The 26,985-nt window shown below is 29.6% G+C and overlaps 9 protein-coding genes and 1 long non-coding RNA gene across 11 annotated transcripts; 5 read left to right on the top strand and 5 right to left on the bottom strand.

The window, feature by feature from the left end:
* Positions 1–320: 320 nt before the first annotated feature.
* On the top strand, positions 321–2,137 carry LOC122514562 (protein spindle-F). Its single transcript, XM_043631470.1, has 5 exons — positions 321–807; positions 884–1,148; positions 1,234–1,325; positions 1,428–1,620; positions 1,728–2,137. Exons 1-5 carry the CDS (start codon positions 580–582, stop codon positions 2,018–2,020), a joined length of 1,071 nt encoding a protein of 356 aa, XP_043487405.1. The 5' UTR covers positions 321–579; the 3' UTR covers positions 2,021–2,137.
* Positions 2,138–2,388: 251 nt separating this feature from the next.
* Positions 2,389–3,465, bottom strand: LOC122514570 (39S ribosomal protein L32, mitochondrial). Its single transcript, XM_043631486.1, has 4 exons — positions 3,347–3,465; positions 2,890–3,144; positions 2,651–2,793; positions 2,389–2,549 (listed from the first exon to the last, which is right to left on the bottom strand). Exons 1-4 carry the CDS (start codon positions 3,435–3,437, stop codon positions 2,430–2,432), a joined length of 609 nt encoding a protein of 202 aa, XP_043487421.1. The 5' UTR covers positions 3,438–3,465; the 3' UTR covers positions 2,389–2,429.
* Positions 3,353–6,548, top strand: LOC122514555 (N6-adenosine-methyltransferase subunit METTL3). Its single transcript, XM_043631464.1, has 5 exons — positions 3,353–3,691; positions 3,915–4,081; positions 4,163–4,358; positions 4,462–4,968; positions 5,076–6,548. Exons 2-5 carry the CDS (start codon positions 3,928–3,930, stop codon positions 5,869–5,871), a joined length of 1,653 nt encoding a protein of 550 aa, XP_043487399.1. The 5' UTR covers positions 3,353–3,691; positions 3,915–3,927; the 3' UTR covers positions 5,872–6,548.
* A 197-nt stretch (positions 6,549–6,745) lies between these two features.
* Positions 6,746–9,485, bottom strand: LOC122514559 (rho guanine nucleotide exchange factor 3-like). Its single transcript, XM_043631467.1, has 5 exons — positions 8,901–9,485; positions 8,324–8,568; positions 7,858–8,221; positions 7,287–7,715; positions 6,746–7,164 (listed from the first exon to the last, which is right to left on the bottom strand). Exons 1-5 carry the CDS (start codon positions 8,964–8,966, stop codon positions 6,763–6,765), a joined length of 1,506 nt encoding a protein of 501 aa, XP_043487402.1. The 5' UTR covers positions 8,967–9,485; the 3' UTR covers positions 6,746–6,762.
* A 645-nt stretch (positions 9,486–10,130) lies between these two features.
* On the top strand, positions 10,131–12,211 carry LOC122514561. Its single transcript, XM_043631469.1, has 2 exons — positions 10,131–10,885; positions 10,966–12,211. The coding sequence occupies exon 2, from the start codon at positions 10,982–10,984 to the stop codon at positions 12,122–12,124; it is 1,143 nt and encodes a 380-aa protein (XP_043487404.1). The 5' UTR covers positions 10,131–10,885; positions 10,966–10,981; the 3' UTR covers positions 12,125–12,211.
* Positions 12,212–13,354: 1,143 nt separating this feature from the next.
* Positions 13,355–15,098, bottom strand: LOC122514578. The gene is made up of 2 exons (XR_006303085.1): positions 14,913–15,098; positions 13,355–14,801 (listed from the first exon to the last, which is right to left on the bottom strand). It is a non-coding gene; the product is annotated as an uncharacterized LOC122514578 (long non-coding RNA).
* Positions 15,099–15,681: 583 nt separating this feature from the next.
* Positions 15,682–17,634, top strand: LOC122514557 (CWF19-like protein 1). Its single transcript, XM_043631465.1, has 3 exons — positions 15,682–16,456; positions 16,547–17,186; positions 17,267–17,634. Exons 1-3 carry the CDS (start codon positions 15,843–15,845, stop codon positions 17,564–17,566), a joined length of 1,554 nt encoding a protein of 517 aa, XP_043487400.1. The 5' UTR covers positions 15,682–15,842; the 3' UTR covers positions 17,567–17,634.
* Positions 16,971–19,963, bottom strand: LOC122514566 (methylthioribulose-1-phosphate dehydratase). Of its 2 annotated transcripts, none has more exons than XM_043631476.1 (7): positions 19,520–19,962; positions 19,115–19,173; positions 18,930–19,024; positions 18,581–18,849; positions 18,258–18,459; positions 17,714–17,847; positions 16,971–17,163 (listed from the first exon to the last, which is right to left on the bottom strand). In XM_043631476.1, exons 2-6 carry the CDS (start codon positions 19,142–19,144, stop codon positions 17,760–17,762), a joined length of 684 nt encoding a protein of 227 aa, XP_043487411.1. In that variant the 5' UTR covers positions 19,145–19,173; positions 19,520–19,962; the 3' UTR covers positions 16,971–17,163; positions 17,714–17,759. The 2 variants fall into 2 exon arrangements, with proteins under 2 accessions (XP_043487411.1, XP_043487412.1); XM_043631477.1 differs by lacking the exon at positions 16,971–17,163 and adding an exon at positions 17,240–17,369 and having other exon boundaries at positions 19,520–19,963.
* Positions 19,964–19,988: 25 nt separating this feature from the next.
* Positions 19,989–23,335, top strand: LOC122514572 (COMM domain-containing protein 10). The gene is made up of 3 exons (XM_043631488.1): positions 19,989–20,111; positions 20,190–20,547; positions 20,641–23,335. The coding sequence occupies exons 1-3, from the start codon at positions 20,083–20,085 to the stop codon at positions 20,839–20,841; spliced, it is 588 nt and encodes a 195-aa protein (XP_043487423.1). The 5' UTR covers positions 19,989–20,082; the 3' UTR covers positions 20,842–23,335.
* On the bottom strand, positions 21,006–26,983 carry LOC122514665. The gene is made up of 9 exons (XM_043631601.1): positions 26,782–26,983; positions 26,402–26,623; positions 25,428–25,736; positions 25,019–25,318; positions 24,612–24,917; positions 24,228–24,530; positions 21,649–21,802; positions 21,423–21,583; positions 21,006–21,348 (listed from the first exon to the last, which is right to left on the bottom strand). The coding sequence occupies exons 1-9, from the start codon at positions 26,981–26,983 to the stop codon at positions 21,041–21,043; spliced, it is 2,265 nt and encodes a 754-aa protein (XP_043487536.1). The 3' UTR covers positions 21,006–21,040.
* Positions 26,984–26,985: the final 2 nt, after the last annotated feature.

Raw genomic sequence — 26,985 nt, 5'->3', positions numbered from 1 at the left:
GGTAACGAGAACAAACTAAAATCTTTTTTCTTACACAAATTTGGTTACCCTGATATAGGTAAATGTCCATGAAATTTTCTTAAAGAAACATATGATTGTAGAACTTCACTTAATAATCAACTTGAGTTAAATTATTACCGTTTGTTAACACTGCGCTCGGTTATACACAGCTCTCCATTATATAAATTTGGATATGTCAACAAAAGGAATTAAATATAACACTAATTCTACAAACAGTTATGACATGTCGACGCTATGACAGCGTAAAAATTAATCTTGACTGATGATAACGATGTTTCAAAGTTTTTTAAATGTCATCCATCTGACGTATGCATTCAAGTACCCAATTAAATGAAATGTCTAGTGACTCGACGAACGATAAAATGTTAAAAAAAACATATATAAACTTTTAAACAAATACAACAACATATTATCGAAGGAAAAAAGTAAAGCTATTGTAAAAATTGTGTATATATCTTGACGTGAAGCATAATATAAGCTTGCTTCGGTATTAACAACTTATTTTCAAGTTGTCCTGTAAATTTTGACGTTATTTAAATCATAACGATTAATAATATCATGAATATAATGGATATTAAAGAAAATCCTGAAAATGACCATATTGAATCGTATCATGCTTTGTTGATTGCATTCAAAACAATGAAAGAACGTTGCCAACAATTGCAAACCAGATTAGCTGTTGTAGAAGAAGAAAATTTGTGTCTGAGATTAGAATGTGGGAAAGACATGTCTACTGCAATTATAAAAGTTAATGGTAATGACAAAGCTGTCATTCAAACTTTACAGGTTTGTATTGTTTTTCCTAGTACAAATTTATGCTTAAATCAAATTCTCTATTTTTATATATTACTTTATTTAATAGGAAAAAGTAGAAGATCTTAAAAAACAAAAATCGCAACTTACCCATCATGTTTTTATGGTTGCTGCAGAAAATCGTCACTTATGGAATAGACTAATCAGGTTAACTAAAGCCAATAAGTCTTTGGGATTACATTTCACTAAAATTTCTGATACATTAAAACAACATTCTACTCAATCATTTGATATTATGTCATATAGTTTTTGTAATGTTCCATCTTCTGTTAAACAAGAAACAAATAAGAATTGTATGTTGAGTTCAGATAATGGTAAATATATTAACGTATAATTGAAATTAATTTACAATAGAATATTTCTTAAATGAAAATTCATAGCAATAAAAAATATATACAGGTGACAAGGAACAGAGTTTGGAAGAAATATCACTTAAACTTATCAACAGTATTATGTTGGAAAAAACAAATCTTGAACAGCAATACGCAGAGGTAAATATCAAGTATTTTTTTGAGGTATTTACTACTTAAGATTATAATTCATTATTGAGAATATTTATTATATAAAAATAATTTAACAATTTGATGTGTTAGATGGTAGAATTACAAAATAATCCTGATTTAAATTTACAAAATATTGGTTTTACTTATCCGGAAGATTCTGATACTGACTCATTAGAACAATTAAAGCAACATGATGTAAGATTGTCACAAACAAAAGATGCTTTATTAGCACAACAGAATAGACTGAAAAGAACTATACAGAATTTGAAAAAGATTAAAAGAGGTACGTATATATATATATATAAATTTACATATATTATATAAATAAATTTTGTTTTGTTATTATTCAAAGCATCATATTTTGTAAGCTAACATATGATATTTTTATAGGAGAGATTTGTAATGGTTGCCGTAAAAATGCAAATAAGAAAGTTGTACACGTAGGAATACAATTTAGTTCTGGTGACAGTTTTCAAGAACATGGTTCAACTCAAACAAGTTTACCACCTATAAGTTTATCTTTAGAAAAATGCACTAATGAAAATTCAGATATTGATGATAAAATTTGTCCATTATGTGGATCTTTCTATGGAAAGTCTATCGCATTTGCAGAATTTCATGAACATGTTTTGAGTCATTTTACAAAAGACGCATCTGTCGATGGGTTTGAACTTATTCATTAATCCTATGTACAGAAAAGTGAGGAAAAGTAATCCTATCAAATTTGTTGTCGATTTATTAAAACAGTCTGAATTACTGTTGATAAGTACAAGTTAGTAAAATATGTAAATAATTGATAATTCTCAAAGATCTATCTGCCTTATTTATAACAGTTTTCAATCAATGAATTTTATAACATGTTAATATATTATTGCATCGATCTATCCAGAAAGAATAGCCAACATACAAATATTTTAGTATAGATTGTATATTTGTATCTTGCTTTTTGCAGGATATAAAAATTATTTACAAATATACTAATTATTTTCACAATAAAAATATTTATAAATCAAATCTGGTTAAAATAGCATTTAACAAAAAGAGTACAATAGATGTTCAAATAACTTTTATTTCAAATACTTAGACTTTTTCTTAAGCAAGTTCTGGAGGCTTTATTTCCTTACTATCGGAAGGTTGAACCGTGGATGATTCGAGAAGATTTTCATGAAACCACTCAGGTCGTTTCTTTGGCATCTCTATTATTCTTTGGTTCTACAGAAAAGATTAGTGGTACAAATTAGATTAAAAAATGATGCAAAGTAAGCATATCTGTTATATAAGTATAAATCTAAAATAATTATATAGTCTAATACCTTCCAGAAGTCATCTGTTTTGCCTTCTTTTTCTCCTTCATAAATAACAATAACATTTTCTTCAACGGGATCTAATCCTAATTTTTCTTGAATAGCATCTTGCATTTCTTTAGTTTCTATTTTTACTTTTTCATAGCAATGTGCTAAACAAAGACATACATTTACTGTTAAGTTTTATATATACAACTACATTGATAAAATCAATGAAAAATTAAAATATATTAAATTAAGTTAAATACCACATAAAAGTTTTGCTTCGTGGTAATTACCACAATTAGGACACATCAAAAGATTAGTTTTTGGAACAGGCGGCTTCCACTTATATTCTGGATATCCAAATTTTCTACTCAAACGTTTTTCAAGGGTACGTCTACACGTAGGAACTCCCCATAAAATGCCATTTCCAATAATGTCTTTGAGAGAAAATCGACCACTATTGTTTACAGGTGATGGAAGATTTAAACCACCATTATAATCTATTGCACATAATGCTTCTAAAAAGATAGAAAAAAAAGATAGGTAAAAAAGATTGTTATATTTTAGGCTATCAAAGAGTATATATTGAAATATTATTTTTTTTTAATATTATAGGTTATGTAGTCAATTGTTTCTTTCTCCTTATATAGATTTATATATATATATGTCTATGTAATATGCACAATATATACTATCCTAAACGTCAAAGAAATTATTTACCTGGCGGAAATCTGTTATTAAATATTATTTTTAATGCTTGTTCGAATTTTTGAAAAGCACAAGTTACTCTTTTTATAATAGAAACTGCCATTGTGTAAGAATTTTAAGATCAACTTGTATAAACTTGATCTGTTAATGGACTTGGTGCACCACCTTTCAAACATAAAAATAACTATTCGTTCAGTGGTGAAATAACAAATTACGAGAAAATTATTTGTGACTATTTATAAATATCAATGTAAATAAACAGTAATACAGTATTATGCATTAATTTTGTCATTTTTAAAGAAATTTTAATAATAAAAATTGTTAGTATATAGTTATATCAACATATTATAATAATTGGTGAGTACACAAATTGAGTATCTGATTAGATATTGATATACACAAATATATTAATTAATATAAAATATATATAATATTAAGTGTGAGACACTTTTTTAATATTAATTTTTAAACTTAAATATATTTTAAATATATATACTCTTTATATCTATATAATTTTTCTTTAATACATAATATAAGTAGATAACTATTAAAGTAAAATTTTATTATATTATGCGTTTAGAATATAAGGAAAAATGTCTGACGCTTTTGAAGAAATCCAAGCAATTAAAATTAAAAGGAATAGTTTACGTGAAAAATTACAAAAGCGAAAAAGAGAGAGACATGAATTATTTACTTTTACTTCTTCCATACCATCTACCTCAACTGCTGATTCATCTCTTCCTGGTGGTAAAACATTTGAAATCATTTTATTTTTCTTCATCAAAATAATACGTAATTGTATTTTTAAAATAATATCTTTTTCCATAGATTCCAATACATCTTCAAAATCTGACCATAATGAATATGAAAGAGATATTCTTTGTATATTACATGAGTCTTTACCAAATCTACCAATTACATCTGCAGAAATAATAGATCAACTTCGTAAAAATCTTAATGCAGATGTGTCTACCTCTGATATCCATAAAATTTTAGAGAAACTAGCTGCACAAGATATTATTAAGTTAGTGAGTTCTATATTATTATTTGATATCTTTTTAAATATATTTATCAACAGTGATTTTAAGTTATATACATAAATATTATTAATATTTAACTTTTTTTAGAATCAAAGAGGTCACGGAAAATGAAGTCTTTGGATATACCGTTCTCTCTGTCGCAGAATCACAATCATCATGTCTCTCTCAATCTGATGACACAGAAAATCCTGAAAGCGCAGAGACATCCGCATCTGAATTAAATGATTATATGCCTTCAGAAAAACAGATAAAAATAGATAAAAAAAATACAGAGGATATAATGTCATTGATCTCAATGCCCACAATTAGAGAAAAAGAAAGTAAAAAAGTAGGAGAACAAATCTTGGATCTTTTGTCAAAACAAACATCTAAAGAAAAATCATTAGCAGAAAGATTTCGTTCTCAAGGCGGTGCACAAGTTATGGAATTTTGTCCACATGGAACAAGAGTAGATTGTGCCAAATTAAATGGTGGCCCAGGTTTTGCAGAAAAATGTAAGAAATTACATTTTAAAAAAATTATACAAAGTCACACAGATGAATCATTAGGGGATTGTAGTTTTCTTAATACTTGTTTTCATATGGATACATGCAAGTGAGTCCTCACACACATTTTACATTTATTTAAATATATATATTTAATTTTTATCATGTTTATATATCTTAAAATTTATATAATTCATGATTACATATATTATTCAGATATGTCCATTATGAAGTAGATGGTCCTACTGCACAAACAAAAGAAACAAATGATTCTGATGGCATTAACAATGCTACTATTAACAAGACATTAAATCCTGATAATAAAAATGGTAGTAACACTAGTTGTACAAGTAGTGTAGGTAGTGAGTTAACTCTTTATCCACCACAATGGATACAATGTGATTTACGATACCTAGATATGACAGTTCTCGGTAAATTTGCTGTGATTATGGCTGATCCGCCATGGGACATTCATATGGAATTACCATATGGTACAATGTCAGATGATGAAATGAGGCAATTAGGAATACCTGCACTTCAAGATGAAGGGCTTTTATTTTTATGGGTAACAGGAAGAGCAATGGAATTAGGAAGAGAATGTCTTCAATTATGGGGTTACGAAAGAGTTGATGAAATTATTTGGGTAAAAACAAATCAATTACAGAGAATTATAAGAACTGGAAGAACAGGACATTGGTTGAATCATGGAAAAGAACACTGTTTAGTTGGTATGAAAGGAAATCCACGTATTAATAAGGGATTAGACAGTGATGTAATTGTAGCAGAAGTTCGTGCAACTAGTCACAAACCAGATGAAATTTATGGTATTATTGAACGCATGAGTCCTGGAACAAGAAAAATTGAATTATTCGGTCGTCCACACAATGTACAACCTAATTGGATAACACTTGGTAATCAAGTAGATGGAGTACATTTGATTGATCCACAATTAATTAAAGCCTTTAAAAAACGTTACCCCGATGGAAATTCAATGAAACCTACAAAATCTTAAAATTAATTATGCACCTGAAAATAAAAAATTTCAAAATATGCTTTTCTTACCCGTTTAGAGGATTATTCTTTATAAAAGTACAAAAATATGTAATTGTAAATATATTTTTATAGAAATACGAATTTACATATTATATCATATTATTTATATTAGCTTTGAAATCTTTGTAATATAATAGAAAAATTTAGATTTATGACTACAAGATAAGTACACTTATAGGACATTTCTTTTGGTGCATGTAAAAACTTGATATGTGGCAATTTAATTTTTACATATTTTTGATTAATGTTTTATTTTTAATATATTTTGTATGGCTTTAGTAATTTTAAAATACATGTCTAAATTTTTTTAATATTTTCGTGTAATTTAACTTCCACAAAACAGAAATTCGTAAGCTTAAATTAATTCAAACTTTGGAAGTTAATATTTCCGAAAGTTACTTTTATTACGTATCAAGAATTTATATGCCCCTACATTTAAGAATTAATTGTGAATAAATTAAATCTTGTTTATGTATTGCTAGGATACATATATATAAAGCTGTTTTAGTATACAAGCTATATAGGAATAAATATTTATCTATATTAAATAAAAATTTAATTATTACATGTTTTTTATAGAATTTTAATCAATATTATATTGAGAAAATATAGTGGAATGATTCCATCACAGAACAATTCGTGAGTAAATTAATATAAAATATATATATTAGTTTGAATTGAAAAATATAAGTACTTTTAACAGTATTTTTCATATAAATATACATTCAATTAATATTATTCTACAAGTGTTTCAATTACACAAATAAAATAACATAAAAATAATTATTTGTATTAAAATGAAATAATTATAAAAAACTTATTTATTTGTGCAATTGTAATTATAATTATGTTATTTATCGAAAGAAATACTATTTTGTTTTTGTTTCAAAACATTTTTTTTTAAAGGAGAAGTAAAGTTTTCATCTGTACTATTTCCTGATTTTCGTACAGATCGGTTAGGCGTTTGCGTTATTAAATTTAACTTATTTTCATTCTCATTATTTTCTTTAGTATTTAAAGAGTTAATAATTTTATTGCAGGCATCAGTCCAATGCCGTTTGCCGTGTTTATCTTCTGATATGAGAAAGTAATCACCTATTTTAAATCCAAAATCTGTACAATTTTTCTGTTCGGTACATAATGATATTTGCTCTCTTGGTATAACAGGAAAATATAAATTATATTTTTTAGGTATACGTCTTGTAGAGCGTGTCATAGCAAAACACGTATCAAAAAGAAAACAATAAAATTTCTGAAATGTAATTAGTAAGATTAGAACTGCTTACTTATAAATGTTAGATATAAAAAATTACAATTTATTTTTTATACATATAGTTTTGCGAGTTTAATTTATATTGTAAAAGATTGGCTTACCATTCCTCTCGCATCTTTCAATTGCCCCTCTGTAATTAATTCTGTAGCATTATTAATACATTCAGTTGGATCATATTCATTTTTAATATTGATTTTTGTTTGAGCTAATTTACATTCAGCTTTTCCCATAGCTTCATCAATATTTTGTAGTAATTCTGTGAGTTTATTAATTGACTCCTGTAATGGAATTTGATCTAAATGATCGACAGTAGTATGTCTTAATATTTCTTTTATCAATAAAGGATATTTAACTATCCTTGATCTTGGTACATCTAAGTAAGCCCATAAGTCAAGAGAATGGGGTGATCCTAACTTTCTTTTTAAAAATGCCTGGAAACGTTTATTAGTTGCTTTCTTTTCCTCGAGCAAATGCCTCGCCCATACTTGCGTTCTACATCTTTCTAAATAAGGTTCCGTTAATTTTGGTATCTGTAACAATTGTAATATGCAAATTTTATTATTCGATTATGTTACTAATAATTCGTTTTTTTTAATTTAATATAAGAATTGTGTATATATACATTTTTTTATTTCATAAAAAATAATAATAAAGATTATACTAGAGACTAACCCAATTGAGTATTGTAGCACCAATGTTGTCTGTAAATCCTGAACAATCTCGTAAATTGATCAACTCATTTCGTAAATTACGGTGAATTTCAATAATGCTTGTAAGGTCACTGAACAGTGTACGTATTTCTTGCAAAGTAAATATATTACTAGAAACCAATGGTGCATAATAATGATCATGAAGAATTGTAAGTTCATCAATAAGCAAGTTTTCTCCGCAACATAATTCATAAATTGCCTCTTGTCTTTTTACTTCTCTTTGACCTAAAGTGCTATTTAATGTTTCTTTAACATTTGCATTTGCTATATCGAGCAACCAACTTCTAAGCGTAAAATTATTTGTACCATCCGAACTGTTTCTCCGTCTATAAAAGTCCACGTAGAGAAATATTTATGAATATGATTTATATGGCACATAAGAAAATAATATTCGATTAAACAAGATTAAATTTTAAAATTCTATTTACTTTTTCCTTATTGTATTTGCATGTGTGTCTTCATCGGTAAATAAAAAATCATCTGTGTTTTGTTGAATACTAAATGATCTATGAAGAGTATTTCCAACTTTTACGCTTAAAGTACTAGAAGAGAATATACTACTAGCTACTTCTGTAATTCTGCGTCTCTTTTTTTTTTTTCCAGTATCTGATTCTATAGATATATCCATAGAATTAACGCTGACCACATCACTTTTTGGTCGTTTTCTCGATCTCTGTTAAATAAAATATTAATAATTATTAAAATATTATTACATAATTCATTTGTTAAATCATCTAATATTATACAAATAATATAATTACTAGTATCGTGGTTAACCTAAATAAACAATGAGACATTCTTAATAATTACTAAATTATAAAATCCTTTCTTAAGCATTTCAGCGTACTAAAGTTATCTATAAAAATACAAGATCTCTAGAACGATATTTAAACTGATAAAATTATGCTTGCGTCATATCAATGACAGTCTTATCACTCTCAATAATACCGAAGGACATGTCAACAAACATTTAAAAAACACATTATTTACAATTAAAATGCTTACCAGCCAAAATCTTTTTCGAGGTTCTTGAAATACCTCTTTTATTGTTACGTTGCAGTCATCTCCCATTATAATTGTAGAAAAAATCTATTGTAATTTAATAAAACAATAGTTGATGCATAATACCGACATAATATTACATGACGATGTATAATTCAAATGATATCGCATATCATATGCATCAAAAAGTATTTAATTTTTCAATATATGAAATAATTTGAAGTTTCAGATCGAAAAATCCTATTTATAATACAATATAATTTTTTACAAATACATTTTATTAGAAATTCTTATTTTATTTTTAATAATATAAGTTATAAAAATTATGACAAAATACATAGAAATAACGCTTAAAAAGTTAATGTCACACTTATTCCGTTCAACCGTTAGTCAAATTACGACACTTTGATTAATCATATCATACAGTGCAATATGGTTTAAAAATCAGAACAAGAAACCTTCATAAGCATGACGCGTGTGGCACTATAATCGCGATTATCGCTAAGGATAAACATTTCATTGCTGAATGCTCGACCAATCATAAAGCGTCTTTTATTTATAGATTTCAGTTTAATTAAAACTCTTCCTAATAAAAAGATTAGTGATATGATCTTTTTTATTACACAGTAGTATTATTAATTAAAAATGATATATATACAAGTAAATTACTAAAATTTTTCATGAAATATTTTTGGTCATTTCAACCAAGTTCGATCTGTGGGGAGTAAAACGTAACTCCTCACCGAGTCCAGTAGAGAGCGCAGCGGTCGTCGCTGCTGTGGCCGTCACGCCAAAGCTTGGCGCCACCGGCACACTTACCGTCACGCCTCTGGTGACGAAAACTGAAAACTACAAAAAACCCCACGTATATGAATAATCACTGCTATTCGTCCTATTCCGTTCCAACCACTGAGCAAGACACACGCGTTTTAATAGCAGCGACCAAAGACTGAACGTTAGTCACTACTTCCGTTTTTCTTTGTTACATTTGTTAAGTTTATAATATATATTTTTGTAAATCTTTTTTGATACGTTTAAAATATAAAATATTCTAATAATATATTTCCCTAGTGAATTAATTATTATTGCATATTGTTGAACACGCTACACTGCCAATTGCGTTAAGGGGTTATACGCAGTTAGGATTTTCAAAAAATCGATTTTTTTTTTTTTTGCATTTTCGGAATGTACATAATTTAAGTATATTCTCTGAAAATTTCAAATCGATCCGACAAATATTCTTCACTTTATGTAAGCTGCAAACAAAAATTTTTAACTATGTGTAAACGTCTCTTTGAAACTTTAACACTATTCCTACCAAAACCGGTCAAATGACCGTTTTTAAATTTTCATTTGGAATTTCCTACATTCAACGTATGTGAATCGCCTTTAAACTTTACCATTTTTCCTCATATATATGTATGATATATTTTTCAATATTCACTTATTTTTCTATTGTTTATTTTCCGAGAAAAATTTGTAGTCTGTCTTACCTACCACGACCGGTCATTTGACCGGTAGTACGATTTATACATTTATGTAAGAGTTTCTCTCTAAGACTCAATGCCAAAACTATAAAGTCGTTACAAACGAAAGGTAATGTAGTTATGACACATTTTATCCGATAAGTGCCTTCCAGAAAATGGTTTACGGCACTTCCAAGTGTTTACAGTTCTCACTCGACTATCGGGTTAGCGGTGTTTATTTGCTTGATTGATATCCGATACGGTCAAGATCCTCGAATGTTCTACGCCATCTCATCTACTATGACGTAAAATAAATAAACTTGTAACTGAAGGAAGTGTATAGACGTCTTCTCACGAATTCAAATCAGTATAGTCTTGCGACACGAACAGAGTGCATCGAACGTGAAAGTCACAAAGAGCATACTTGGCAGTCTTTTATTATTATTTTGTAATATTTTATATCGTATTACGTGTTATAAGTGCCATTTTCAAAATAGTGAACAAGACTAACAATACTTCGCAGTAAGTTTCACATTTTATCTTTTATTCTTTTTTTATCTATTTTGATTTACATTTTCATATTTTAGTTTTTATTTTTGTAGAATATTTGTCCCCAAAATGGCAAGACGTTTGAGGAGTGCGAATGTATTATTAGAGAGAATAAATGATATCGATGCAGAATGTTCTGAAGATGATCAGGAAATTCTGGATATGGAAAATAACAATACGGAAAATTATGATCCACTTGAAACAGATTCGAACACCGATGAGAACGAAGAGAATATTTCGAACGTACGTAGACGACGAAAGAGAAGGAGATTCTTAGTTAGTTCCGATAGTGAGAATGAGGAAGAAGTAAGCGAAATTGCGATGGACGGAACTGTTTGTCACGAAGTAAAAATAGGGTCTAATCCTGGAAGAGCACCTGGTCATAATATTTTTAGGGAAACATCAGGCCCGACTGGGTACAGTAAACGTAATATTATGAAAGGCGAAGTTAGGACGGCATTTTCTGTGATAATTGATAAGAATATAATCGAACTTATAAGAAAGTGCACAGAGGCAGAGGCATTTAGAGTGTTGGGATATAAATGGGAACTATCTACTGCAAAGTTATATGCATTTTTTGCAATTCTGTATGCACGCGGCGCATATGGGGCTAAGAATATAGATATAGCACTTCTATGGAATAAAAAGTGGGGCCCGCCTTTTTTCTCAAATACTATGAGTAGACATGACTTTACGGAGATTATGAGATTTATTCGATTTGACGACAGAAATCAACGAAACCAACGGTTACAAACCGATAAATTTGCTATGATTTCCGAAGTTTGGTACAAGTTTATTGACAACAGTCAGAATTGTTTGTCAAAGTTGTCCGACCAAATGGCCAGAAATTATTCGGTAAAATCTAAATCTCGGAGATGGCCTTTGCAAGTATTTTTTAATATCTTGGATTTAGCCGGGATAAATGCATGGGTGTTATATAAAGAAACTACGGGAGGAGAAATTACAAGACAGGAATTTCTATTTCAATTGGCAGAAGAACTTGCCATCGAATACCAACAAGAGCTCGGCAAAAAAAATCAACCAATACCCATCGCAAGTACAAGTACAGGTTCTCGTGAACGGAAAACATGTCAGATAAGGTATTGTAAAGATAATAAGACGAACAAAATCTGTCTAAAATGTAAAAAGTACGTATGCGGAAAATGTACAGTTGAGAAGCCCATTTGTAAAAAATGCGACGAAAACGAATAAAATGTAGATTATGTACTCTTGAATAAAAGAAAATATATTTTTATACTGGTAAGCTGGCCATTGGTCTGCATTCAATATTGAAAAATATAAGTTGTGAAAGACCGGTCATTTGACCAGCCGCGGTAGGAATAGGTATACGTGAAGTGTCCGTAGGAATAGTGTTAAACACGTTTTTCTCAAAACGGTATTTTCAAAGTCGGTGATCTCGATTTTGCAAAAACGGCTTAACCGATCGGTTTCAAATTTTTACACAATCTTCTTAGATATATTCCTCAGGTATTAAGTATAAAGAATAATTTTTAAAAAAATTTATTACTATTTTTTTGTAACAATTTGAAGCGAATATTTTAGTCAAAAACAACAACTTTTTTCAAATAGACGCCATTTTGTCAAAAATCAAAATTTTTAAAATTCCTCTCGTTAATACCTGCATTAATCTATCCTTTAAAAGAATCCACCATATTTTTTAATTTCGGATAATCCAAACTGCGAAAATGGAGATCACCGCCAAACGTCTTTTTTTAGAGGACGTTCAGGAAATCATCTACAGGAGCAGTGCAGATTAATATTTTTACAGAATCGACGCGCTATTGTATTCTCAAAAGTTCACTCTATTTGAATTACCAACAATTTTTTTTGAGAAATAAAAACTGTTTCTAGAAAAAATTCATGAAAATACGTCATTTTCGAGCCTCGCAACTGCGTATAACCCCTTAACAGCAAGATTTGCTAGGGAATTTTACTCGAATCACTCCTGGCAGACTGGAACACGTGGCAGTCAAACATATGTAGTTAAAAATTCGAATGTTGGCAACATTGTTAATCAAACTAATTGTTTATTAAAAATAATCAAAGTTATATTATAATGTATTCACGTACGTGTGCAAATTTTTTTAGTTGTCGATTAAGAAACCCGTCATGTCACTCTCAGTTTGTGCTATTATAACGTAGCTCCGTGTATTCCTCATTAATTGCAAGTAATTAGTAATTTGTTCTAATGTACATTCTCTAATTGTATATCAATTAATGATTGAAATATATTTTTTTTTATTAGTAACATAATATCTTTGAAATAATAAAATTTTCTTCTCATGATATAAGATATAATTAGGCATGTAAATTTAATTTTATTGCAACGTTAATAAAATTTGAATAAAAATAGATAAGAAATTAAATTGAAAAGTAAATCTACGAATTGGACGAATTATATTTCATAATTATATGCATTGATTACATAACTGATGTATCTATTTATTGTTACAAATAATTATCGTTAAATTACATGTTAACCCTTTTTGATTTTCGTATATTAGAGTGTCTAAAATTGTTTTTTTTGAAATATACGTGTATATGCATTTCCGAAGGCACACATATAAAGACAAAATATTAAATATTATTGTTTACCGTTTTATAAAAAATATAGTTACAAATATTTGTGGGATGTACCAAAGATTTTGAAGATATTTATTAATAAAATGTTTAATTTAATAAAAATATCTGCTTCTAATTTATAGCTTTAATTGTTTTATAGATTTATGTATAGTTATGCTTTCTATATTAGTAATGATACAAATATATAGCACATGCTGCTGCAATCTCCAAAATCTGGCTCGGTATTGCTTGTGATCTATCAAAATCTAATTGTAAATTACGTAACGCAACTACTACAGAGCTGCATATTTCAATGTATTTCTAAAATGTTTTTTTTGTAAGTGTACTTAAACACTAATGTGGAGTTATGGTTCTTATAAACAACTTTCATAATACTAAATCTTAGGTATAGTGCTCCTCGGACATTTGTCTGATATAAATCCAAACTTGTATGTGAAATGCTTTATTTTCGATGAATAAGTCGCCAAATCTATATGGGCGATTCGTCAATTATATCATGTCATTCAATTCCGATGCATGCGCTAACTATTTTGTCCGACGTGAATCTTGCAATTTTAAGCTATTCATCATATTTATGCTATCATAATACGCAATATCTTCTTTTAATTGTTTAAGTGTAGTAGTATTATCGAGGGTGAATTTATTATCTGAATTGTTACTTTTTTTCTGGAAAAATCGTTCTAACGCCGACGACCTTTTGGTTCTTCCTATCCAAGGATCTTCGACTTCTCTACTAAATTCATTTATTTGAAACTGATATTGTATTGGTCTCGTGTAATCCTCAGGTAATGAATAAAATTCATCTTGTAAACAAGATTTCAGTTGTTTCCACGAAAAACAACATTTTAGTAATCGAATATATTTTCTCGCTGATCCTCTTAACATTCGTTTACAGTACACTACTTTCTGAAGATCGGACCAACAGCATGCATCTGCAATTACTTCGTATTTATATATCCAGTGAATAATATCTGTGTTATCGTCACCACTGAACGTTGATATTATTTCCTCTAACTGTTTGATTGATCTAATTTTCAATTTTTGATCTTCGGAATCGTGGATATCGACCGAAAACTGATATTTCTCCCGTAGATTCCTTCTTTGTTCGCTTTTCATTTGTAGGATCTTTTCATTTAATAGTGTATATTCGTTATTTATTCTCATTTGTCTAGATCTTAGATTATTCTCTGAATCTGTAGTATTCATCGTGTTAATTTTTATTAATTTAACGTTTACTTTTCAATTTTTACTGTTTGTATTATTATTCCAGATGAGATCTCTAAAACTGAGTTAAGAGATAAACAATTTATTAAAAAATAAAGAGTTAAACAATTTATTAAAAAATAAAGAGTTAAACAATTTATTAAAAAATAAACGTAGTTACGAGATTACTTACTTTTATGTTAACAATAAAATAAATAGCAACGAAAACACCTTCACCATCTATTGCTGTTGTAAGAATGAACCACTGAGTCATTAACGACGCTTTGCTTTATGATGATTCCATGATTTCAACTCGAAACGCTTCTATCTACCACGCATGCCTACATGCGAATTCATCCTAATATATTTATATCAAACTCTCAATTGAATGATAATTCTCGACAAGTAATAACGCAAACAACGAAAAGACGCAACATAACGCTCTGATAATTGATCGATATGTACGTAAACTTTCTTTTTTTCTGTCTTTTCTTTATCTTTTTTATTTTTCATTTAAAAAAAAAAATTGTCCAATGTAAAGGCTAGTTCACAATGTACCTAGATGACATAGTGCTCGTATAACATTCAGCGCCGAACCTGCGTGAAGACGCTCAACTTAAGCCTCTCTCGGGTTCAACAAGTTGATGATATTTTCGAATTTTTACAAATATGTTTCTTTTTTATTTTTATTTTATGAACAATTTTACAAATTATATTATGAAAAATAATATCTTTTGCAAAAATTTTTGTTCAAATAAAATCACGTTTTTCTCAAAATTTGAAAAAGCTTCTGACCAATAAATTATAGCTATTTTAGTATAGAAACAGTTTATATAAATATCACGTCCAATGATGCTTGACCATAGAATAAGCATCGAAAGACAAGAAACTTAGGATAAGAAAAAGGGAACTCAACATAGGGAGATTTCATCATGAAGAAATAATAGTGATAGATTCATCTTGTAATTGCTATATTTCCTTATACTTTTAACCTATATTGTGTTGTGAACATTATAATATTAACAACTGTATTTTCATTTATTGTTAAGAAAAAATTGCAATAATGATATGATAAACATATTTCATAAAATTTCGCTTAAGTAGTTTTCATAAATTTTAAGAAATGACAGATAAACAAAAGATACTTTGTTGTGGAGACGTTAAAGGACATTTTAAATTTCTATTTACGAAAATTGAAAACATTAACAAGAAAAATGGACCGTTTGAATTTTTATTATGTGTTGGAGATTTTTTTGGTGAAAATAATATACAGCTTGAACCATACAAAAATGGCATGAAGAATATTGCTGTTCCAACGTATATTATTGGGCCAAATAGAGAAGAGGATTTAAAATACTATCCTTACATAGATGGATATGAAATTTGTCAAAATTTAACTTATCTTGGTAGAAGAGGTTTATATGTAGCAACATCTGGATTAAAAATTGCATATATCAGTGGCATCGAAAGTAATAAAACTGAGTGTAAAGAAGTCTGTTTCCAGAAGAATGATGTTGTATCAGTAAAGAATGCCTGTTTGAAAGGTCAACCAAGTTTTCGTGGAGTAGATATATTATTATCCTCACCATGGCCCAAAGGCATTACAGATTTAGATCCGAATAAGCCTGATTTTAAATATCATGGATCTGAATTAGTAGCTTGGTTGGCTGCTCAAGTAAAACCAAGATATCATATCTCAGCATTAGAAAATATTCATTATGAAAGGCCACCTTATAGGTAAATATAATATATAATTAATTCGACTAATTTTGTGTAAAATAACAATAATATGTCTCTATTAATAAAAAACTAATTATATTCTTTTAGAAATCATAGTTTAGATGAAAGTGGTATTGAAATAGCAACTAGGTTTATTGCTCTTGGATCTGTAGGAAACAATGAAAAAAAGAAATGGTTATATGCTTTGAACTTAACTCCTATAGACAGAATAAGATTATCGGAATTAGTTATGAAAACAACAGATGAAACATCTAGTCCTTATCTGAAGCACCTATTACAAGATGAACTGACAGAAACAAAAACTACACAATTTTTTTATGACATGAAATCTAAACCTAGTAAACGAACGAAAAATTCTGATTATTCCTATAAAAAGCTTAAGACAGAATTTGATCAAGCAAAATGTTGGTTTTGTTTATCCAGTCCTGAAGTATCTAAGCATTTAGTAATTTCTGTTGGTACAGAAGTTTATGTAGCACTTGCCAGAGGTGGATTAGTCGAAGATCATATGTTAATTTCGCCAATAACACATCATCAGAGTTTATCAGTTTTACCATCCAACATTTTAAAAGAAATAGAATTATACAAAAATGCAATAAAAACGTATTTTGCAAGTACAAATCGAGTACCGGTATTTTTTGAAAGAAATTATAAAACATCTCATTGTCAATTACAAGCTGTTCCAATCCATGAAAATCAAGCATCTGTAATTAAAGAAATGTTTGAGGTACATTATTATTTTTCTATATTATTTTTCTTTATATAATAATTTGGTTTATATCTAAAATACAATTTTATTTTAAACAGGAAATAGCAGAATGTAATAATTTCAAAATCGAGGAACTTCCACTTCACACAGATTTGCAACAAATTGCAAAGGCTGGTGTTTTGTACTTTTACGTAGAGTTACCTGATGGACAATTATTGTATTATAGAATTAAAAAAGATTTTCCATTAAACTTTGGTAGAGAAGTATTAGCATGTGATAGGATATTGGATATTAATCATAGATCAGATTGGCGAGATTGTCAAATGAATAAAGATAAAGAAACTGAATTAGCCAAAAAGATCAGAACACAATTCAAACCATACGATGTAGACAATTAAAGTAATTTTTGTATGTAAATATATAAAATATTTTTACATTGTGGAAAAAATTACATATTTACAAATTTCGACAATTATTAACAAAATTATTTGCACATTGTTATTATTTTATTGTATTTTTGCTTATAATTAGAAAACAGGACTTACCAAAAACTATTATAGTAATTTTAACAATATTTTTTAATAATGGAGCTCACAACACTAATGGAGTTGATGCTGGATTCAGACCATGTTGTTTCATTTGTATGGCAACGTCAAATAAATAATCATAACATTCAGTCCTACAAATAACATTAAAAAATATTATTTATAATTTACACCACGTATTTAAACATTTAGATACTACCAATGACTATAGTCACTCATTATTTGGTGCTCTCTGTGTACTATCAACTAGTACATTATATTATCCAATGTCATACACTCACTATTTGACTATAGTCACCTATAGATATTTAGTCCCCTGCTTATAATTTTTAAGAATCTAAATATTTAAAAATGTATTAAATTATAATATTCTATCCATTATTTACTTTGCAATAAAATTCATATTTGCATGTTGATTTGCTCATATAGTAGAACCGAATTTGATACGCAAATGTCTGCACAGTGGAAGTGTACTCGTGAACAACATAGCTATATCAAAAAGGTAAAAAAATGAAAGTACATATATACAGTAAATATATCTTACATTGTTTTAGCTTGTTGCCAAGTATCTCCCCAAACATAAACACCATGTCTACGTACTAGAACTGCACAAGTTTCTGGATATTCAGTAATTGCTTTATCTAATTCCTCTCTTAAATCTTCTTCGAAAGGTGTATTTTCTATTATAGGTACCACTAGCTTTTCATCATAACGATAAGCTTTTCCTAACTTTTGATTTCTTATACCTATGAAGACAGATAAAGCATATGTTTATATAAAAAAACTCTTTTCATTATTTTTATATGTATAACAGCTCCCAAAGTAGATTTTTCATATTCTATTATTCTTTGTTTTACTTTCTGTTACCTTTTATCATTTCAAGATGAGTGACCTGAAATTCTTTTCCAGGCCATAATAAAGTAACCATCAAAGCAGCTTTAGAATGTGTATGGATTACAGCACCAGCATTTCTTCTAAGATATGCACACATAAATAATGGAGTACATTGTGATTTTTTTAATTTTTTTTCAGCTGGTGGTAATTCTAGATCTATTCCATTTATATCTTGAACAAACATATCTTCTGCTTTTATTCGTTCTTTCTGTACGCCTGATGGAGCTATGTAGATTTTGTCTCTACAATAATGATAAATTTTTTATTTTATTTTTCTACTTTTTTTTATGTTATAGTTTATAAATATTAAGACTATACAAACTCATGCTTGATGGATATACCCCCACCAGTACCAGTAACCCATCCTAAATGATAAAATTGTTGACATAATTCCGGTATTAAATTTCGAGGATGTTCCTATAATATTCAATTTAATGATACATATATATTTTTTTATATAAAGAAATAATTAATATTGAAAAATTATATGAGAATAATAAGATATACCTTAGATAAAATCTTATCGTTGGAAGACATTTGAATAAGTTTTAATATTAACAGCGGATCTGAAAATCATGTGAAACTTTTAATTACTATAGTAATGAATAACAAAAGATTTGATAATTCTGAAATAATTATTGTACGCAGTCATAAATTTCAATTCTTAATTAATACATTAATCAATGATTTCATAATTCTTGTTAAAATAGAAATATAAATATATCAACAAAGACAAAAAGTATTTGCAATTTGCAAAAAAAGTGAAAGAAAATTTTTCAAATTGTAAAGATAATGTTAAATGAAATCATCTATCGATCTATAACATCATCTATCTATAACAAACGCATCTCGTAATAATTATCGATCGACCGATCATCTTATACATATTTTTATATACTCTTGCACACTCACATTTCTACAGGTATGGAAAAAGTTTTGCCCGATCAATATTTTTTCGTTTATTCCACTTCTGAGATTTGCAAACAACTTAATTAAAAAGGATTTAATGGAGATGATCCAGAATAATTCATTTGTTGTCAAGAAAGCTTAAGATAATGGTTATGGATCGAATATCTTGAAATATGCGTGAGCGTGGGGGAGATCGATAACGGTAAGATAAAAGATGGGAGGTTATTTGACTTGAAAATTTTCGGTAACCTCCCAAAAGAAGTTTTATTACAAAAATTTATCTAATATAACGTTAAATTATAGATGTCGTATAAAAAGAAATCTTATTATTAGATTTTTTGCTTGCTTCTATCAGCAACGATTCAGTTATCGAGTTGAGATTGCGCAGAAGGACGAGATAACCTCATATGATAATTTTGTTTATATACTACGTGTCGATATTAGTATATATCATAGATTATTATTAATATAAATAAGTGTTATAAACTTTTACATAAAATCTCTATCAATTGTTAAAAAAAGTTACAAATTAAAATGATTAAAACGGTATATATCAACGCATCGTGATGGAAAGTTGGATTACCATAACACCCGAGTAAGAATTTGATCATCATTTTTCTTTTCTTTATTGTTTTTACTTAGATCGTATTTATTAATTGTTGTATTTTTGTAGTCTTCGACAAGGTTTGAAGATTGCTAGTCGAATCGATAATGGTAAATTTCGATTACTTGTTAATCGAATATGTCAAAATCTCAGTAGTGATGGAAAGCCATTCAGTGAAGAGGAAGAAGAAAAGCTCCTAATATCTTTAGAATTAAATAAAGAAGAGTTAACATTTTTGTTAGATGCTGTAACACTTATTTATAAACAAGCTGCTTTCAATATAGTAAAGCCTGCAACATTCGAATCTGTTTTAAAAGGTACTTGCCATTTGGATGAAGATAAAACGTTGGTATTTGTTAATTCATGGTTAACTTATGGTAAAGGAATTATTAAAGATCTCAGAAAAAGATCTATATTTCCTAAACAGGTATATTAATAAATTGTACTATAATTTTGATTATTTTAGTGCTCAATTATTTTCTTTCATGATTTAAAGTTCATACATTTTTTGTTCTTTTAGGTTAAGGATATTAATTGGTGTTTAAATATACAATCATCATCTTCAACAATTTCTAAAGATGCGAATCCTGTGGCGTTATTTCAGTTAGATTTTACAGGTGAGAAAGACTCTAAATTAATTATCGAATTTGATAAAAAATCCCTCACTGATTTATATATGAATTTTGAAAAAATACAATATCAACTTGACGCATTGAAATAGAGTAATAATGCCGGAAACTGTTTTACATTTTATATATATATAAGATATATTTTTCAAAATTTTGATATTATTTAGAACTGTTTACAAGAATATTCTACTCTTATAAGCTAACAATGTTTTTAATCGTGTAAGGTAATAGTAGGTTTAAGAAAAAAGCGATGATATATATCTTAATTGTCTTTGATAGATAAATGTAAATTTACAATCCAAAGTTTTCATATAATTTTGGTGTTACGACATTATATTTTTCTACTCTTTCATACAAATGCGGGCTCCTATTTGGAAAAATATTATTTGCGTTACTAATATTACTGTAGTTATCGTGTTCTATTCTTCTGTCGTTAGTGCATTGGAAATGTTCTTTTTTTGAAGCAGGCATTGTTTCTAATATTTCTGGTGATCGACGTACAAAAAGTCGAGTTTTACAAACTACTAGAACTACTACGATAATCATTAAAAATAAAATAATAGCGGTTAAAGCACCAACAATCCATCCAAGTTTTTCATCTATAAAATCAAAGAAAAAACTTGTTACTTTTTATGAATAAGTAGTTAAAAATAAATAATATAATGTTACAAACCAGAAAGCGTATTAAGTAAGATGAGTGTCGCACTTCCCAATTCTATATTGTTATTTTTGTTATCTTTTGTAAATTTGCAAGTCCATCGTCCTAGATCTGAATAATCAGGTTTGAATTCTATTGTACATATCCCAGTAGAATAATTCATTTGAAGATTGTGCCTATTTCGAAAATATGTGAGAATACATTACAATGTTACAAAAGAAAATAATTGATCAAATTTCACCTTTCTTTTTTTCCGGTATTATTAACACTTTGATGTATATAAACATTTGGTTCGTGTATCCAATGACATTGAGCTTCTACAGGAACTTGTCCTAGTTTACAAGCCAAAGTGACCATCTGGTGAGGAGCGGCCCAAAGTGTCACTATCACAGGTTCTATAAATTATCATCCGCTATGATTGTTTTTTAAATTTATTCTTATAGTCGTTGCCCCATTCACCAGAAGCTATGCTGCTTTTTCTAGTGCTTGTGAATAATAGATCATTGGGATCAATTTATGCAATGTGTATAAGCGTGTTGAAAAGATTATGTGCATAAGTAATACTAAATGGCACATTTAATGCACCCCAATGAAAAAATATGTTTTAGTCAACCTAACTGGTACAGATTGGCGATGATAATGAAAAGGCTGGTGCACCAGTTTAAGATTTCCATTTATTTAGTATACCTGGTTACAGTAATAATATTTATAATATTTATGGCCAATATATATATATGAATCATTGAGAATGTAGACTATTTAATGATATTTACTTCATAGAAGCCAAATAGACTTAATGGCACACAGAGCATTTAAGCATTTGTATTGAAAGATATTTGTGGCTTATAACTTATTTAACGAATGAAGAAGAATTTTGCAAAATCAGCAAAGAATTATGTCGCTTAATATATGATACCTATATGATATTAAACTCTTAATATTAAAAATTAACTACTTAATTTTAATATTTTATAAAATATTGTTCAAATACTTGTGCTATTTGATTTGATCAAGATTACACTCTATTCAATTTTGTTTACACCATGTATTCCAATCCTTTGCTTGCAAAGAAGTAACATGAACTGACGAATATCAAAATTTTAGTTACAAAGTGCAAAATGTTCTATGATAGATGAAATATCGGTATTTAAAAATTAGTTAATTTAATAATATAACGTACGACGATTAGAGGAAACGCGCGAGTCTTTAATACGATTATTAATAATAAAAGTAGCATTACTAATACATTAACATTGTTAATAATTTAAAGGATTCAGATTTCTGAGTTTCCTTAACTTATAAATTAAACGATTAAATTATAAAGTTTTTCTAAAAGCCTCTGGAATTAATTTAAAAGAAACAATACAATATTTTTTCTTCTTTTCACGCACACGCACGCATTTGTTCTCACTTTGCAAAATAGATATAACCGCATTACCGATATAATTAAAGTAATAAATAATACGAAAATGACAAAAAATGTAATTGAAATGGTACGAACGATAAAATATACAAACGTATGTGACATAAGCATCATGTATTTCTTGATGTAATATTAATTGTTCTAAATGCAAAATCGATTTAGTAAATAGTATGATCTTGGCTGATAAACGTCGTTTCTAAGAAGAAGAAAAAAATAGACGCACCCTGCCATTGTAGTAATATCATGATAAAAACTAGTAAATCTTAAATACAACGATTTAACGATTCATCGAGTAGATGTGAAAGAGATGTAACGAAGAAGAATATTGTATGTACATGGCGAAATATAATTAAAGTAGTATAATTTGATGCTAACAAAAAATGCAATGTTAAATTTGTGTCACAGTAGCACCGCTTAAATGAAAAATGCATGGTAACATCGATGTGGTGATGAAGTAAAAATAAAATAAGACGCTTCCTAAGGTCGCGGCGTTTTAAAAAGAAAAGGGAAGAAGAAAAAAAGAAATATTTGATGAATAAAAGTTAAGGTGCTACTTCACGGAGTGCAAGAAAGTAGTTGTTCTGAAAAAAATTTAATTTTACGTTCAGTCAAAAATCAATATCTACATAGCGATCGATATAGCATCGATCCAGGAATTAATCGATTGTGTGTACTACGTATAGAAAACGACGATAGGAAGAAAGATAGAAAAGTTGCTTATGTGCTCTTCCGAGACCCATATTAAAGATCACAGTCTAGGAACACCCGTGTAAAACTTGACCTTTTTAATATACCAAGATCTCATAGTTCCACACCTCTAGGTCTTGTGCGTCTTCACCGTCACCATGAAAGATACTCGAACGACTCGATCGACGACTCGTGGATTGATTTTTATTCTTTACCCGTTGTTGTGGGTGTTTTGAGAACGCGATTATGTACGTACATACCTTTTTCCATAAAGAACACATATATCTTAGGCTAGAAGCAATTTAACAGTGAATTAATATAATCTCTAAATATCGCCAAGATCGCCCCCCAATCGATGTTGCTTCGATAATTTGTAATAAATTAAAAAAACAAACGAATACGCGTTTCAATTCGGATTTGATATCAAACAAAAAAGCCGATACGGCTTTTATTATGTTTATTGTTAATAAAAATTGTTAACTATAATTACTATATTGTCTATAGTCGTACGTAAGTTGTCGAAAATGAAACGGCTAAGTATCTTTCTCGTCAAAATATCATTCGATCAGATATCGTCTCAAAGTCGTTACGTGGAAGATCGAGGAACGATCGAAATCGACGATACGGAGTGCATTTACCCTCGACCGTATGTGCAAGGAAGGGCGCTATGCAACAATATCGTCTATCCTTTTCTCAGGATTCGATGATACCTGGCTCGAGGAGGCTTAATTTTGCTGGTGGTGCATCCGTGTAATTTTCACGACCGTGTATTCTGGCGCCACAGGTCCAAAGACCTTCTTGCTCGGCTAGGGCATGACTCAACCTGACACTGCAATCCCTTGACTCGCTTCCAGCTGCTGGGAATTGTTTCACAACTACGGTAGTATTAGAATTAACTGGTGTCAAGGACCATCGACATTGTTCTACTGGCGATGACGTTACACATCGTAGGAGTATGGTACCACCGGATGATATTTGAATGTCTTGCGAGAGCTCTGAAAATTTCACTTCCTCTGGAAGCAGAAAGAGAAGTATTATTTAGCAATTGTACATTTGGAGTTTCTGTACACGTCTTTATTCGGATAAAAGCTTACCTTGTTCGAATGTTAACAGTTTGACGAATGGAGAGGACAGCATTGTATTAAGCGACGGTATGGATACCTGACAATTCCACAATCCTTGTTCCTCGGTATGAACATGTTGAAGAATGAGTGAACAATCCCTGCCAAGATCACCGTTACTTGGGAATTCTCGAAGCACGATCTCAGGATCGTTTCCATGCAGTGGTTTCCAACTCCAAGCACATTTCTCTACTCGGCTACTGGTAATACATTTCAAGGTAACTTCGGTTCCTAAAGGTACTGTAGTATCCGTTGGTATTTCCACCAAATTAACTTTAGCTGAAATATACAGAAACATAAAAATAATAAAAATAAATAAAAACAAGTTCTCGAGCTCCTGTTTATCGGATTAGAAAGGAAGATTTTGTTTTAATGTTTACCCGATGGTAAAAGACTAACAGTTGCTGGTGGTGCTTCATGGAGTATACCATCAGGTGATAATCGAATTCCGCAAGTCCATAATCCTTCTTCCTCGTAAATGATGTTTTTAAATCGTACGGAGCAGTCGTGATCGGCATCTTTATTTGGAGCGAACGTCTTTACAAGCAAAGGTTCCTTACTCGAGTTCGTTGATCTCCAGGACCACTCGCAGCGTATTACGGGTTTATTGACCAAGCACCTTAGCAGCACGGATTCACCGGCAGCAACTTGTACGCCGCGAGATAGTTGCACGAATTCAACTGAAATAAGATATTCATTTAGAAAGTGATACACATGAGTAAGAGAAGCAAAGTAAATATAACAAAAGAAATAGGATTCAATTTCTTAGATTATTACTTTTTCGCATACCTTCAGATATCAAGAATCGAACTGGATTCGATCGCACAAACGACGAATTTGGATCTATACGTGCACCACAGGTCCAATAGCCTTCTTGTTCCGCTAGAACGTTTTTGAATTTGATGCTACAATCGGTACTATCGTTTCCAAAGGCTGGAAATCTCTTCACTTCTAGGTTCCAAGATTCGGATTGATCTAATCTTCGCCAGGACCATTGACACTCGCGTACAGGTAACTTCGTTCTGCACATTATTTGTGCTGACGAGCCTGTTACAACCTCTATCGCTTCTTCGTGTTTAACGAAGGTAATGAGGGATCCTACGTAAATAATATTTTTTTCATTGTATTTTAATATGTCGATGTTTTTCGATAGATCTATTCTTATAAGTTGATAAACATGTACGCGTCAATTTGATATCCTTTTTCTTTTTTTCATATCATTGTTTTTATCTTGTAAAGTTATTTTCTTTTCATTTTCGTCTTTACCGTGTTGTTTTTCTTTTTATATATATATAAAATCGTAACGTCAACATTTCTGTTTAAAAAAAAGATGTCGAACGCATCGATCACGATTTGGCAAAAATATATTTTTCAACGAGATCGCAATATTATTTTATGCCACAATAATTAAAACAATAAGCATAAATCGCGATTATTTTGTCTATAATTTTCGATCGTGTCAAAAGCAATACGGGGAAGGCATCGATCCGTGTATATCTTCCGACAGATATGTTAAGAGACCACGATAATCAAACATATACTTTTACAAATTTAACGATATAAAAAGATAAGATACACACAAGACATCCATAATTCTTGGTAGTCAAAAAACAATTGTGCAAATATTATTTTCAAAAGCTATATGCCGATGAATACACACGCAATGTACAATGTCTTTTCGATCAACTTTACAACGCACGATGCGTTTCTTATCGAGAGATAAGAAACTCTTGATGCGAACGGCGATCCTTTACGATTCGTACCTTGATCGTTAACGATGGTTAACTTGGCGGGTGGTGTGGCAGTGAAAGGATCGTTCGTTGAATTCCTTGCGGCACAAGTCCAGTATCCAGTCTGTTCATGCTTCATACTCGAAAATCGTACGGAACAATCGTTGCTACTATTTCCAAAAGCTGGAAATCGTCTTACTGCTAATGGATGTGCTGTTGGGGCTGACGTAGTCGATGTCGATGACATTGTCGTTGCTAAAGATCGAAAAAGCAATTTATTACTAAAGTTAGTTTTATAGATAAAATAAAGTAAAAAGAGATGTAAAAAGATATCGTATTAAGGAATCACTCTGATTTTGTATTCTTATTCATTTAGATAATAGAAATTCTACTATAAGAAAAAAGAAACTAACTCATAGAGTCGTTTGGACTCTCGCTAATATCCGGAAGTGGCAGATGAACCGGTGGTAATGGTTGCCAGGACCATTGACATTCAACAACGGGATTCATCGTTCTACATGGTAAGAGAACGGACGAGCCAAGCTGCGTTTCAGTGTGTTTAGGCACGTGAAGAAAGTGCACCGGTGTTGGCGATCCTTGGAGGGTATCGTTCATCA

Source organism: Polistes fuscatus, unplaced genomic scaffold (genome assembly GCF_010416935.1).
Source record: "Polistes fuscatus isolate 324 unplaced genomic scaffold, CU_Pfus_HIC Scaffold15, whole genome shotgun sequence".
In the NCBI taxonomy this organism is placed as follows: Eukaryota; Metazoa; Arthropoda; class Insecta; order Hymenoptera; family Vespidae; genus Polistes; species Polistes fuscatus.
This window is presented reverse-complemented; position numbering and strand designations above follow the sequence as displayed.